Source organism: Orbicella faveolata, unplaced genomic scaffold (assembly GCF_042242905.1).
Source record: "Orbicella faveolata isolate gen_17 unplaced genomic scaffold, um_ofav_v1 contig_48, whole genome shotgun sequence".
NCBI classification, from domain to species: domain Eukaryota; kingdom Metazoa; phylum Cnidaria; class Anthozoa; order Scleractinia; family Merulinidae; genus Orbicella; species Orbicella faveolata.
Genome location: NW_028301578.1, coordinates 12,078,525 through 12,091,245, shown reverse-complemented (window position 1 = coordinate 12,091,245; position 12,721 = coordinate 12,078,525). Strand labels below are relative to the sequence as shown.

At 41.4% G+C, this 12,721-nt stretch overlaps 2 protein-coding genes across 2 annotated transcripts; one reads left to right on the top strand and one right to left on the bottom strand.

The window, feature by feature from the left end:
• Positions 1–810: 810 nt before the first annotated feature.
• On the bottom strand, positions 811–7,628 carry LOC110039672 (sulfotransferase 1B1-like). The gene is made up of 4 exons (XM_020744809.2): positions 7,195–7,628; positions 3,188–3,559; positions 1,684–1,778; positions 811–1,457 (listed from the first exon to the last, which is right to left on the bottom strand). The coding sequence occupies exons 1-4, from the start codon at positions 7,370–7,372 to the stop codon at positions 1,191–1,193; spliced, it is 912 nt and encodes a 303-aa protein (XP_020600468.1). The 5' UTR covers positions 7,373–7,628; the 3' UTR covers positions 811–1,190.
• Positions 7,629–10,357: 2,729 nt separating this feature from the next.
• Positions 10,358–12,693, top strand: LOC110039676 (uncharacterized). The gene is made up of 5 exons (XM_020744812.2): positions 10,358–10,496; positions 11,062–11,103; positions 11,251–11,457; positions 11,889–11,990; positions 12,512–12,693. The coding sequence occupies exons 1-5, from the start codon at positions 10,449–10,451 to the stop codon at positions 12,629–12,631; spliced, it is 519 nt and encodes a 172-aa protein (XP_020600471.1). The 5' UTR covers positions 10,358–10,448; the 3' UTR covers positions 12,632–12,693.
• Positions 12,694–12,721: the final 28 nt, after the last annotated feature.

The window sequence follows — 12,721 nt, the reverse complement described above, 5'->3', positions numbered from 1 at the left end:
AAACGAAAAGAAAAGAAAAGACCCTGGAGCAAATCTCATCGCGCAGTGGTTTGCTGGAAAGAGAAAGAGAAAGACGAGTCAGAAAAGATCCTGCAAGCGTCTGCGAGATGATAAAAAGGTTTCCGGTTAACTACTTCTCGTACTCTGGAGGAGTTCCAGGTAATAGATGTACCGCATTACCTTGGAGATACGTGTTTCTCGTGTATCAACAAACTAATTACCAGTTTACAAATTAATTACCAGAGAAGACCTAAGAGAAAGCTTTATAAATGTACGCGGCTTATACTTTTTATAGCACAAGACAAGCAACACATACACAGGACTGCCTTTGTGCTGCCTCACTAAGGCTCGGCAGATGTTGATTCGAATCACCAACAGATCGATTCGAGATACAATTGTGCAGTAATTTTAACTGGAAATACGTACGGCAAATAGGACTCCTGCTCCATGTAAACGTTTTAAAAATGTAAGTGGCTTATACCATCTAGAGCACAGGACAACCGACAAACACAGGGCTCGAAGTCCGGATAGTATACGGCCTCGTCAAGGTTTGCCAGTAGTACGTCGACCAATCGCTGGGCAAGCCGCTAAAAGTCGTTTTGTGTTATTGCATGCCTTTTTATTGCAATTTGAGCGATTTTTGTTTCATTCATCTAGTCTGCACTACACAGAATTCGCAATTCTCTAATCCCCTTTCGTTCCTGTTTTTGTCTCTTGAATAACCGTTCTTCGTTTTACTTACCTGAGTAACTGAGCTACCATACCTTAAAAAACTGCAAAGAAACGCCAAGAAAAAATACCAAGCAAAAATTGTATTCATCGAATTTATTTGGCGATTGGCTTTTTCTTGATTGATCATATATAATAAGCAGTTCAAATTGTTCGCATTTTGAGTAAAATACTAACAAATCTCATATTCATATTCCTATAGCTATAGCTATGGGTTTATAGGGGCAATAACCCGCTTGGGATGCTGGGAGAACGCTCGAAAAGCTTGTAGATCACTCGCCTGACGGCTCGTTATTTACAAGCTTTTCTCGTGTTCTCCCAACATTTCCGCGTGGGTTATTACTTCTATAAACTCATAGAAAGTGTAGTCTGACTGTTGAATTCTGTGGTTAACATAGTTCACTTTCATTCAAATTAACGTTCATCATCAATTATCAAAATGAATTTATTCTAAATTGCCACTAATCAAATTCGAGTCCTTGCTCTCTAACCTTCGCAAGTAACTCGGTTTCAAATTTTTCGCTCATTTCCGGTGTAAAGTGGGTCTTCCAGTCGCCGACATCACCCTTCCGTAAGTAACTAAGCTCGAGTTTCGGAAACACTTTATAGGTATTCGGGTGTTTAGCCATCTCCTCAAACGAGCATTGGTGTGCAATCCTTTGCATGACTTCTTCAGACAAAGGTTTGCTGAGAAATTCGGCAACAGCTTTGACACTGGATAACAAGTCCTTCGAAAGAAAGAAAGAAAATTAGTTCTAATTAAAACAAAGGTAACAAAAACTACATCAACATTTAATTGTATGTACCCTTCTATAGAAGTTTGTATCGATTTGTATCTACAGTCTACATGTCAGTTACAGTCTATCACGTTTTAGGACGAGCATGTTAGAGTGCACGTTGCTAGCTTATCTCCTATAGCCAAGCGGTTAAGTGTTCAGCCGTCACGTGACATACCTTTTTCAAGTCTTCATACTTTAGAAACAACACGTTAGGATCGTCCCTGTGCTTCCACCATCCAAGAACATGGTCAGTCCACAAATTGTAAACAACTGCGAAATAACGAGAAAACAAAGAAACAAAATGACTAAAATCTTAAAAGTTGTTGTCACTAACTTAAAAATCTTAAAATAGACGTTTCGGCTAAAATACTATAACCTTTTTCAGAGATGAAATGAATGTTAATGGCGTCTAAATGTAAATGAGATGTTTATAAGAATGTAAGGAACTCGCTAGGGATTAATTTAGCATTTTGTAAATGTCTGGAATATGCGCGTGGTCATTAAATGTTGCTCATAAACCCGTCAAGACGGTTGGTTCGATCCTGAAGAAACCGAAGGACAAATTTGATCAAGACCTGTCAACTGGTGTCGTGTATAAATCAATTGTAAAAACTGTGAAAAACTTTACATCGGTCAAACATCCAGAGCACTGAGATCCAGAACAAAAGAACATAAAAGAGCCGTCCTCACATGTGACAAGAACTCTCTTTTGGCGCAACACTGTATGAAAAACAACCACGAATTTGATTTTAATAATGTCAAGGTCATAGACCGCTGTCCCTTGTGGTCGCGTAGATTGTTCTTGGAAGCGTGGCATTCCATTCGCGAACCGAACTCAATTAATGACCACGCGCATATTCCAGACATTTACAAAATGCTGAATTAATCCCTAGCGAGTTCCTCACATTCTTATAAACATCTCATTTACATTTAGACGCCATTAACATTCATTTCATCACTGAAGAAGGTTACAGTATTTTAGCCGAAACGTCTATTTTAAGATTTTTAAGTCAGTGATAACAACTTTTAAGATTTTATTACTATGCCTGACTACAACTACAGTATTTTTAAACAAAATGACTAATAACTAAATGCGAAGCAAAGTTGACTTAAGAAATAGAGAAATGGTGGCCCCTGGGTCGAGCCCAATGTATGAATCAAGATAATTTACATTACAGTAATTACAGGTTTAGACCTATAAATCCCATGTATGCTTACAGCATTTCTCACTTGAGTGCCGAAAAGTAATTGGCTTAGAACACTCGCGCCACTTATTTATCCAATCAGAGGTAAAACCAGACCTAATCCTGATTCGCTCGCACACCGCGTTTTGCCCGCGCTTATTTACTTCGAGTATTCATTGGTTCATTGTCTGTTGTCTGTTATAATTTGTGATGGGCTAAAACAATTACTTTGGTTTTGGTTTTACGACACGCAATCGATAAACACTCTAAATCAGGTACTAGGAATAATTTCAATCCCCTTTTACAAGCCGCGCGCGGGATTTTGATAACAATGGGTAAGTCAGATTCGAAGATTATCAATAGATCGAACGCGCAAGTAGAGTGATTTTGGTTACTCGTAAGATAGTTGCCACAGGCTAGCTGAGCTCCCCAGATGGCTGGCTATTCATACGGTGCTGGGGATTAAATCATAAAATTAACGCAGCAAGCACTCACGTCTTCCTTGAAGAAATAACTTCAGGCATAGATCCCACGTGAACTCGCCCATTTCAGGAAAAAATAACAAGAAGTGGTAGATGGAAACTGCAGCATCTTTAGGATTTCTTGCGATGTAAATGTACTTGCAAGTCGTGGTGTCGTCTTTGCCTTTGGGAATCACGTCATAAGGCAGATGTGTTGACAACAGACGGGGCCTGGGGAGAAGCTCGATGACGGGCTTGGAGTCTGGTGACGACTCAGGATTGTCAGGTTCACGCTTGCGCAGTACAGGATGATTTTCGAACCAGAAAACTCGACTTCCAATATTTTCTTCGCTGACAGCGCCATCGTTGTGAATCTGCCATAACAGCTCTCGCATCCAGGTCGTTCCTGCCAATAAGAAACAGGTTTGATGTTTCACCGTCTTGATCACGAAAGGTGCACTACAAAAAAAGCTTATCGAAAGAATATCGAAACCATTGCCTCATACTAGACCATGCTCAGCTTAATTTTGCAACCCTATTCTAGACTAGGTACCAAAACCCTTACCCTATCTCAGACTAGCTATTTTCCATGCAGAAACTTGTCATTGTCGTAGTCCAACGTACGCTAACTAAACCAGTATTTTACAAAGCCACTTCCGAGTTTCAATATTCTATTGCCGGGATCCTTGATATAGAACCTCGATTTAGACTAAACGTTCATACACTGACCACTAGCTTTTCCGATAAATTATACCCTATTCTTGATCAAAACTGTCTGATTTCTATACCCTGTTTCACAATTGGTATCTACTGAATGGGTAGACCGAGCGCGAGAAAAATTTTGGCTCCGCACGGAGATGTCGATTTAGGCCCCGTGCAGAAAACGAAGGTTTCACTCGGAAAAGGCGTCAAATGCTTTCCGTCTACACCAGTGGCGGATCGACCTTGGGCTAAGAGGGGTGGGGTGGGAGGTTTGTTTTGTTTGCCCTGCCGGCTTTTCTTCCTTCTGTGATTTTTTATTTTTTCACCTAAAATAAGGTGGAGGGGGGGACCTGGGCACCCAGGCCCCTACCCTGGAACCGGCACTGCACACTATGCCGGAGAAATTTAAAAAAGCAAAAACCACCAGTCATTTTGGATTTGTTTTTGATGATGAAAACTCGAGCAGGGAAATCACATTATTGTGACGCCATCGTTTTTGAAAAGCAATCAGTTTGTGGCGAGTGTCAAGATTAAGATTGCGACAGTAGAATATCCCCCCTCAACCCCCCAAGAAAAAGAAAGGATTTGAGCCCGAAAAAAAAACTGCAGAGGCAGTGGACGTGAAAAAAAACAAAAAGAATCCTGCAAGCTGAAAAAGTCCCAACTTCCCCTCCCCCCTCCCGTCACTTTTCTAATGGTCCGTCCCTTATAGAAAGAAATCTGTTGGCGTCTTTGTCGTGTCAGAAATGCATCTCGGGATGACATGACTGACATTTCAGGAGGGGGTGAATAGTTTTTCGGATTGACGGATTTGGCCTTAAAAGTGCACGGATTGTGGATCTCTTGCGGTAAATCGAACGGATTCGCGGATTTGGAAACACAGTGGATCGTGGATTAGCTGTGAATTTTGGCGCGGATTCCGGATTGTGCCTGTCTTGAATGTTCCTAAACGAAATTTGGATCATAGATCTTTCTTCAGCCTTGGTCGGTATGTTAAAAAGTTCATCCAAATTATTTCTTTTTTCGAACGAAGCTCATTAAATTCAGGTGTGAGACTGTTATTGGAATTGTACTGTGTTATAGTCACCAAGCATGTTGCCTTCTTTACTATTTGTGCGAAATTAACAATGGCATTCACATTTACCAGTTTGCCTTTGAAGTTTTCCACTTCTTTTTCCGGATGTGGTTGTGGTTTCGGATTTCAACAAAAATTTTGGCGGATCGATGGCTTTGGCTAAAATGAAAAAGGCACGGATTGGCGAATTTACATGCCATTTACCCCCCCCCCCCGCCCCCTTTTAGGTGACCTACGATCAAGTGTTCTCTTTTGAGCGCGTTCCCCCCCCCCTCCCCCCTCCGTCCCATTTCGAGCAAATCGGCCCAAACAAACAACATTTCAAGCATCCCAGCCTAGCGGGCTGTGACTAAAAGTGGGACGGGGACTTGGGGACTGGGACGTGGGACGTGGGACGTGGGACTCGGGGACGCGGGGACGCGGGGCCGCGGGGCCGCGGGGCCGCGGGGCCGCGGGGCCGCGGGGCCGCGGGGCCGCGGGGCCGCGGGGCCGCGGGGCCGCGGGGCCGCGGGGCCGCGGGGCCGCGGGCACGCGGGCACGCGGGCACGCGGGGACGTGGGGACGCGGGCACTCGGGGACGTGGGGACGCGGGCACCCGGGGACGTGGGGACGCGGGCACCCGGGGACGTGGGGACGCGGGGACGCGGGGACGCGGGGACGTGGGACGGGAGTACGTGCGGGGACTCGAGGACGCGGGACGTAGGGACGCTCTCTCCGCTCCGGCGGCTGGAACACAAGCTATGGTAGCCAACATCTTAAAGCTTTCAGCCATGAAAAAGTATAGATCCACGCAATTGTAATTATTCAACACTTGAAAGGTTATTTTTGCGACGTAATGTAATGCAACGCATATGTTTTCAAATTAATTAATAACCATACCTTTTTATCGTTTGCAAACTATTGAATAAACCAGGAGTAAATCTCTTTAGATTCTATATCGCGGGTTTATTGCGTGATGCAATCAAATACGAAAGAATTTCCTCGTCAGGCATAAGAGGTGCTAAATTCAAATATTTGTTTTCAGCACAACTATGTTCCTTGTTTGGAAACCAGCGCATTTTGAATTTCAGTGAACCTGCGATCAGGCGGTGTTTTATTTTTATTCGAAAAAAATTATATATTTCTTAGCAAAAAGCGTCTTTTTAAAATAATTAAATCGGCTGGTTTGACGGTCTCTAGTCTCCTGTCTTTTCTTCGACTAGTAAACCTACTATAAATTATCCCAAAGATTGACATAAAACAACATTGCTAACTAAATACTCAACGTTATTACACGTTTTGCTACATGAAACTGTTCCCTGCAAATGTTGAAAATGTCATTTCCGAGCCCCTAAAAATATGAATTTGCCCGATCCATTAACTTCATCTTCCGTGCTTACCCACATGCAAATTACCCTCCCCCCCCCCCCCCAACCCCCGCCCCAACATGGCGCGATCGTAAGTAGTTTTAGTTAGTGTTTATTTTTATTTACTTTTTTAACTCTAAAAGGTTAGAATTTCAGAGTTCATGATGTGTGACCTCAGGCTTTGATCACGTTTGTCGAAAAATATATGCTAATCTCGCGATTTTTTTAATAGCCATTTTGAAAAAGTATTTTTAAAATTGTTTATGTGAATGTTTGCTTGTTCAGTACAGATTATCAGCTATATAGTAGATGAGCAAAGTAAGTTCCAGATGTTTACACTGTTTAAACCACAAATTGCAAAATTGAATGTCTGCCAATTCATTCGGTAAACTCTTATATAGTCGGCACACGCTAGGCCGGGATATGAAACGAGGTTTTGTTGCAGCGACAGTCTTTCTGGTGCTCATTTTTCGGGACTAACCGTGGCGGGGGAAAACTATTGTCCCTGCACCAGCAGCATGTCTACAACATATTTTTTTGGATGAAATTCAGCTTGTGCGAATTCGTGGGCCATGAAGACATGACATTGACTGAATTGAGGTCATGACTTCGTCCCCGCGTCCTCTACACTGACTGTCCCCGCTACAACACATTTTTATGCCACAATCTGCTTCGCGTGCACTAGCTTGCGCGCGTATTATCCCTGTAACATGCGTCCTATGTGTGCACACCGACGAAGAGGCTAGCTTGTTACCGCTTAACTTACCTTTAACATGTACCCTAGTGTGTGAACCCGACTTCACAGATTTCAATTTTCGATAACTTTGTCACAGCCAGCCTTCTCCTCATTCGGTGAGGGGCGGCTTTGACACAAGCTAGGATGTCGATGATCTTACCTGTGTCAAATTATTTACTCACCTGACTTTGGGTAGGAGACTACAAACACATCGTCCTTTCTCGTTTGAAAGTGATCAAGATCCTCCTCTCTAAAGCTTGGGTCCAATTGTGCTGTCGGGATTTTGACACCGTGTATAATCGCCACTTCCGGGCCGGTCCAGCTATCCTCGGTTTCCTGCACAATTTTAAAAGTTGCCATGACCTCGGACAATACAATGGAGTTGGAAATATTTCAGAATTGAACTGAGCACTAATTCATGGGTTTAATTCCGTGCCATTGCGTAGAAAGTGCGTGGTCGACTAACATTACAATGAATCTGTTATATAACTGCCGACTGCACGTGCCATACCGGCGGGATGGGCAGTAAGTAAGTTTTATATTACTATCAAAGTTCTCAGTTCTGTCGTCTTCCTATTTAACACGCTTCAATCACGAAAATTCCACAGGACAACTGCAGGTCACGCAATAAATGTAATCTGCTGTTGCTACAAGACTTTTGATATTTTTACATCGTAAGGTCACGCAATTTTAAGTTGTTAGTGTCCAGTCACCATCGGTTGAATTACCCGCACAGAAAGCCCCGGGGGGTGGGGGTACTCCCTTATATGGGCTATATAAGTATGTGCGGCCCCAAAGGGTATGGTTTTTCAGCCGTCTTGGTCATAAATAGGGTATCGATTTTAGCCTATTTTGGCCATTTTGGTCTAGGGTATGTTTTTGCACTCTAGCCTTGACATGGGTATGCTTTTAAGAAGAAGCCACTTTTTATCATCATCGAAAAGAAAATTAACCATCACAAATTATGTTTACGGCAATTTAACATTGGTCTGAACTAGGGAACTTATTATAACGCAGGTCTGAAACAGGGTTTTGATTTAATGGTCAGGTCATAAATAGGGTATCAAATATTTGGTCAGGTCATAAATAAGGTAGGGACTATCGCATATTTTGGTCATAAATAGGGTAAGAGTTTTGGGAAGCGGGCCGCACACCCCCACCCAACTTTTCTGGGAATATCCCCCCGGCAGAAAGGTCAAGCACATGACCTAAGTGTTTGTATGTTTTGACATGAAGACTGAAATAAATAAATCAGTGTAGAATAATAAAGTTAATCCTATATAAGTTGCAACTCATTACCGTATGTTAATAGGTGTATTTTCATCTAGACATGTGGTGCGTAGAAATAGGTGAACACATAATTCTTAATTACTTTCTATTCCCGTTTCGATTCTGTTGCTCTCTCTTACACGACAGAGCAACCAAGCAAAAGTTGCCATGAAACATCTTTAAATGTAGAGCAACAAGAAATATCAGTAGGTAAAGTTTTATCGACTTTATTATTATTTTTTTTTTTTAGTCACTTGGCATGGGTCGAAACTTGCTAACTCCCTAGGGCGAACAAAACTCACTTATCCCCCAACGAAACAACGTACAACTTGAATTTTCGACTCGCACGTGATCAGGTCGTGCACCTTGAAACCGCGGCAAACTGTGTTCTAGCCGGCGTCAAGCAAAATTTATTTTCGCAGCTTGTTCTATTTTTTTAGTTTTGCTTTTCCTTGAGGCCAATCATTACTTGCTAATTGTCGATCGCTTTGATTTAGGTTTAACAGCAAGTCAACCCTTTGGTCTTGTCTGGGGAAGGGTCAAAGCATGGCTCATAGGTTAAAGGGGACTGTATGTAAGCTAAAGAAGGATACATTGAGGCTTGAAGAATTGAAGCTGAGCGTTAAACGCAATTCATTGGAAGAGAGCTCATCAATACCAGCACTTAGTGCAGTAGGCCACGAATAGAAGTTTTATTTCTCCCGCCCGGAAGGGCTGTTACTCCACTGCATTTGCTACTTTCCCCTTCCCCCTGGAGGGGCTCATAGTCCATCGAGGTTTGGCTCAAGAAATAACGGCAAACTTGTCCTATACACAGTACATCACTAGGTATTCTAGATAACAACAAATAATAATACAGGCTGCTTAGCTTATTTTTCTTCAAAGGGGCAACTATTGGATTGTGGTTATTAGAAATCTTACAGTTAGGGTCATGCAGTGGCGTATCTAGGGGAGGGGTCCGGGGGGGCACTCCCCTTATTTTGGGTAAAAAAGAAGAAATCACAGAAGGTAGAAAAGCCGGCAGGGCAAGCAAAACCCCCCTTAGTTCAAGGTCTGAATCCGCCACTGCCATATATTTCAGTTCCGTAGAAATGAGGCAGGACCTTATCCACGATGTTATATAGACTGTAAGAGAGAGAGAAGCTGTTTTGAAATCACAGTTATGCCAAGAAAAAGCTGGAAAGAATGGAACTAAATTTAGAAAAGACACTGAAAAGAGGAAGAGGAAGAAGAATTATGAAAAATACTGATTCGTCCACTACAGCACCATCTTTTCCATTTAATTACTATCCATGAGATCTCATAACTGAGACGATAACATCGTTTAAACAGCCGTTTTGAAGATGGCTTATAGATTTTGCAACCATATGATGAAGCAAACAGATCACAAAAGCAAAATGCGTTTTTGAGTGTACAAGTTTTCTAGAATTAATATAAGTGCACGGCACTTCTACACAGCCATTTGCAGCGCCTATAACACTTCAGGTAAATATTTGATTCAAGATTTGTTTTATGTGTTGGCTCAGTTGTCTTGCATTTGTAACAAACACTTATACATGTTGGATATCTATTTGAACACATGCAAGACTCTTAAAATTGAAGACTCCCAAGTCGAGTTCACATACACTTTTGCTAAAGTGGCTTTTCCACTTTACTTCACACTCAATGTTAAGCCATCAGATGCTGTTTTGTCAACATAATCAGCCAATCACAAGTATTTAAGTGTCTCAAAACACCACATTTGCGAAATGTTTAATGTACCCACTTTTGACAACTTGTAAAGTGTTTGAAAAGTGTCGCTTAAAAATTCTGCGTTTCTACTCTTCCACCATACAAAACCTCCTGTACATTTTGTTTTTTGAAGAGCTTACAATTTAGCAACTTTTTTCGTACCGGAAGATCTAACTTTTACAGCTTACTAAGTTGAATTTTCTCTTTCAATTTTTGGAACCCACTATGCCCTTTTCATTGTAATTATGATTGACATTACCACGTGACAAGTTGATGCAATGGGTTACTCAGTCATCTGATCAAACATGCTTCTAAAAGCGTTGTTTTGGAAATATATAAAAACAACTGAATTAAAACTAAAATTAATTATTAGGAGCTTTGTTCCTGCTTGGGTTTATCTTACTGAGTTCTCAGTTGCTGGCACCAAGTTATCGAAATGAAGATCACAGCAGTTATATTCAGTGTCTGCTTTTCGTTGGCTTTGGTAAGAAATCCTAACCATGCGAGCTATCTATTTCTTCTGATTTTTCTCTTGACAATGTAACATGACTGGCTTTAACTAAAAGTAAAAATGGCTTTTTTTACAATTTCGAAAAAAAATTGGCCGACTAAGAAAGACTGTTCTCAGATCTGGAGCATTTTAGTGAAACATTTCTTTTGTCTTGATTTATCAAATTAAACCGTGTTAAAGAAAATTTTACCCTAGTTGTAAGCGTTTGTAAACGATACAAAAGATTAAAAGGACTGTCAGACTTTTTTCTGGTCGCTGGAGGTGATTTTTGGGCCTTTAGGAGTCGAGAAAATCCCAGTTTGTAACTCACCTACTGCAAAAAAACACTTTTTCCTGTAACCACGTTTTCATGACTCCAGTCATACATATTGGCTGTATTTGCAATAAAATATCTGACTGTAGCTAAACCAGATAAAGAAAATAATGATTATAACACTTCCCATTCAAGGAGAGCTAAAATTGGAAAAAAGTTGCACGCCCGTTGGAATCTGACATTTACTTATCGTTAATTTCTTAACACTTTCCTTCCTTTTATTAGGCTTGTTCCGATTTTCCGAAGTATTCGCCGTGTGATATGCAAGTGAGTTAATCGATTCCCGAAATTTTGAAATTCGGTTGCACAGCTGCTTTTTTATATTTTTTCATTCCGCTGAACATAAAACGTTTTTTGTTGTTGTTGTTTGTATTTTTTGTTTTTGTTTTTTGTTTTTGTTTTTGACGCGCGCAGGAAAATCCTCATTGCAGTTGCGCAGAGGGTTTAGCCTGCAAAGTAACACGAGAAATTGACATGGACGGCCAAACAGCTCTCATCAAGCAATGCATGCCGGTTAACGAGCGCATTGTCGTTGAAAGACTCACAGAAGATGACGTGAAGGAGACCTTGAATCCTGGAAGTGCGACACTGGATCAGACAGCGAGATTTTACCCCGGAAAGGTAAGGAAATATTCTCTGTATAGACCTAAGCAAATAGCACAGATAATTAGCGAAATTGTCGATGAGATTCTCTTTATAAGTTACACTTCTCCCATATCCACGAACACCAACGATAATTTGCCTAGATTATGCTTCGATAATTCTTATTAAGAATGTATACATGTTTCTCATTCATTTTCGCATTCCGCGCTATTCGGGCTGTCTTACAAATAATAAAGACTGTCACAGCCCTCTATTCTCTCATATTTTTATTCGATCGTTGAACGCGGGAAGAATCGAGAAAACTGAACGCCAGCGCAAAACGGGAGAGTTGACGGGGTAGGAGGTATGGACCGACAAAATAGTCTATTACAAATACGGCAGGCAAGAAGTTATAACAAACTTCAGAACAAACTCATAATATATTGCGTCAACACGATTGCTTCTTTCAGAAATGCACCTCCGCGGCCGACTGTTTCTGGCCAAACACTTGCTGCATGTTTAACAAGCGCTGTGGCTTAAAACTGATGAAATACTTCACTTGTTACTTCAAGGTTAGTTCGTGTAATTGACCTCTGCCCTGGTAGAGGCTAGTAATTTCTTGTAACTATAGTCTACAGGGGTAAGGTAGCCTTAGAATTACTGAGCTTGTTGGACTACAGATAGAGCAGCCTGATTTCCAGCCATGACTTGGGCAAGAAACGTTACCCTTGCAGCACATATTCAATATTCACCAAGGATAATAAATGTGTATCGGAGAATAGTTTGAAGTCGCCTTTCCTTTAATTTATTCAATTTTCAAATGTAGTTGCCTTAATTTCTGATTTGAAGTACGGCCGGCACTATCTTGCACGGCTTCTGAGGTTGATCCTGCGGGCAGCTAGGGGGTTTCAGATCCACCCTCTTCAGTTCGTTGTAAACGTCATGTCCGACAGGGGGTGGAAAAGTTATTATTCACTCGCTTACTATTTCTCTCCTATGCTACAGTAGTCTGAATCGCCACTGTAGTTACTCTGAGAAGACATAAAAAGTTTAACTAATAGGGATGAATTCTTTCTTTTTATCCCTCATTTAGAGCGTGCACAAGTGTGGCTGTATGGATGATTTAGTGTGCAAGACCACGACTCACGTGACCTTGCCAATCGTCAAAATTCCGTTTCCCATCAGGCAGTGCGTGCCAAAAGACGAAGCTTAGTTCTTCAATTCCATGCAACGATGGCGAAATGAAATAAAAAGCTATTTATAAATGGCTAAAAATAGTCCTATTTGCTCTCTTTTCTACTCA

Coding starts and splice junctions, on each gene's coding strand:
- LOC110039672 (XM_020744809.2), bottom strand. CDS start 7,372: ATGGCAACTTTTAAAATTGTGCAGGAAACCGAGGATAGCTGGACCGGC. Junction 3,560..7,194: donor AGTCTCCTACCCAAAGTCAG/GTGAGTAAATAA, acceptor TCTTATTGGCAG/GAACGACCTGGATGCGAGAG. Junction 1,779..3,187: donor GTTATTTCTTCAAGGAAGAC/GTGAGTGCTTGC, acceptor GTTATTTCGCAG/TTGTTTACAATTTGTGGACT.
- LOC110039676 (XM_020744812.2), top strand. CDS start 10,449: ATGAAGATCACAGCAGTTATATTCAGTGTCTGCTTTTCGTTGGCTTTG. Junction 11,104..11,250: donor ATTCGCCGTGTGATATGCAA/GTGAGTTAATCG, acceptor TGACGCGCGCAG/GAAAATCCTCATTGCAGTTG. Junction 11,991..12,511: donor ACTTCACTTGTTACTTCAAG/GTTAGTTCGTGT, acceptor TCCCTCATTTAG/AGCGTGCACAAGTGTGGCTG.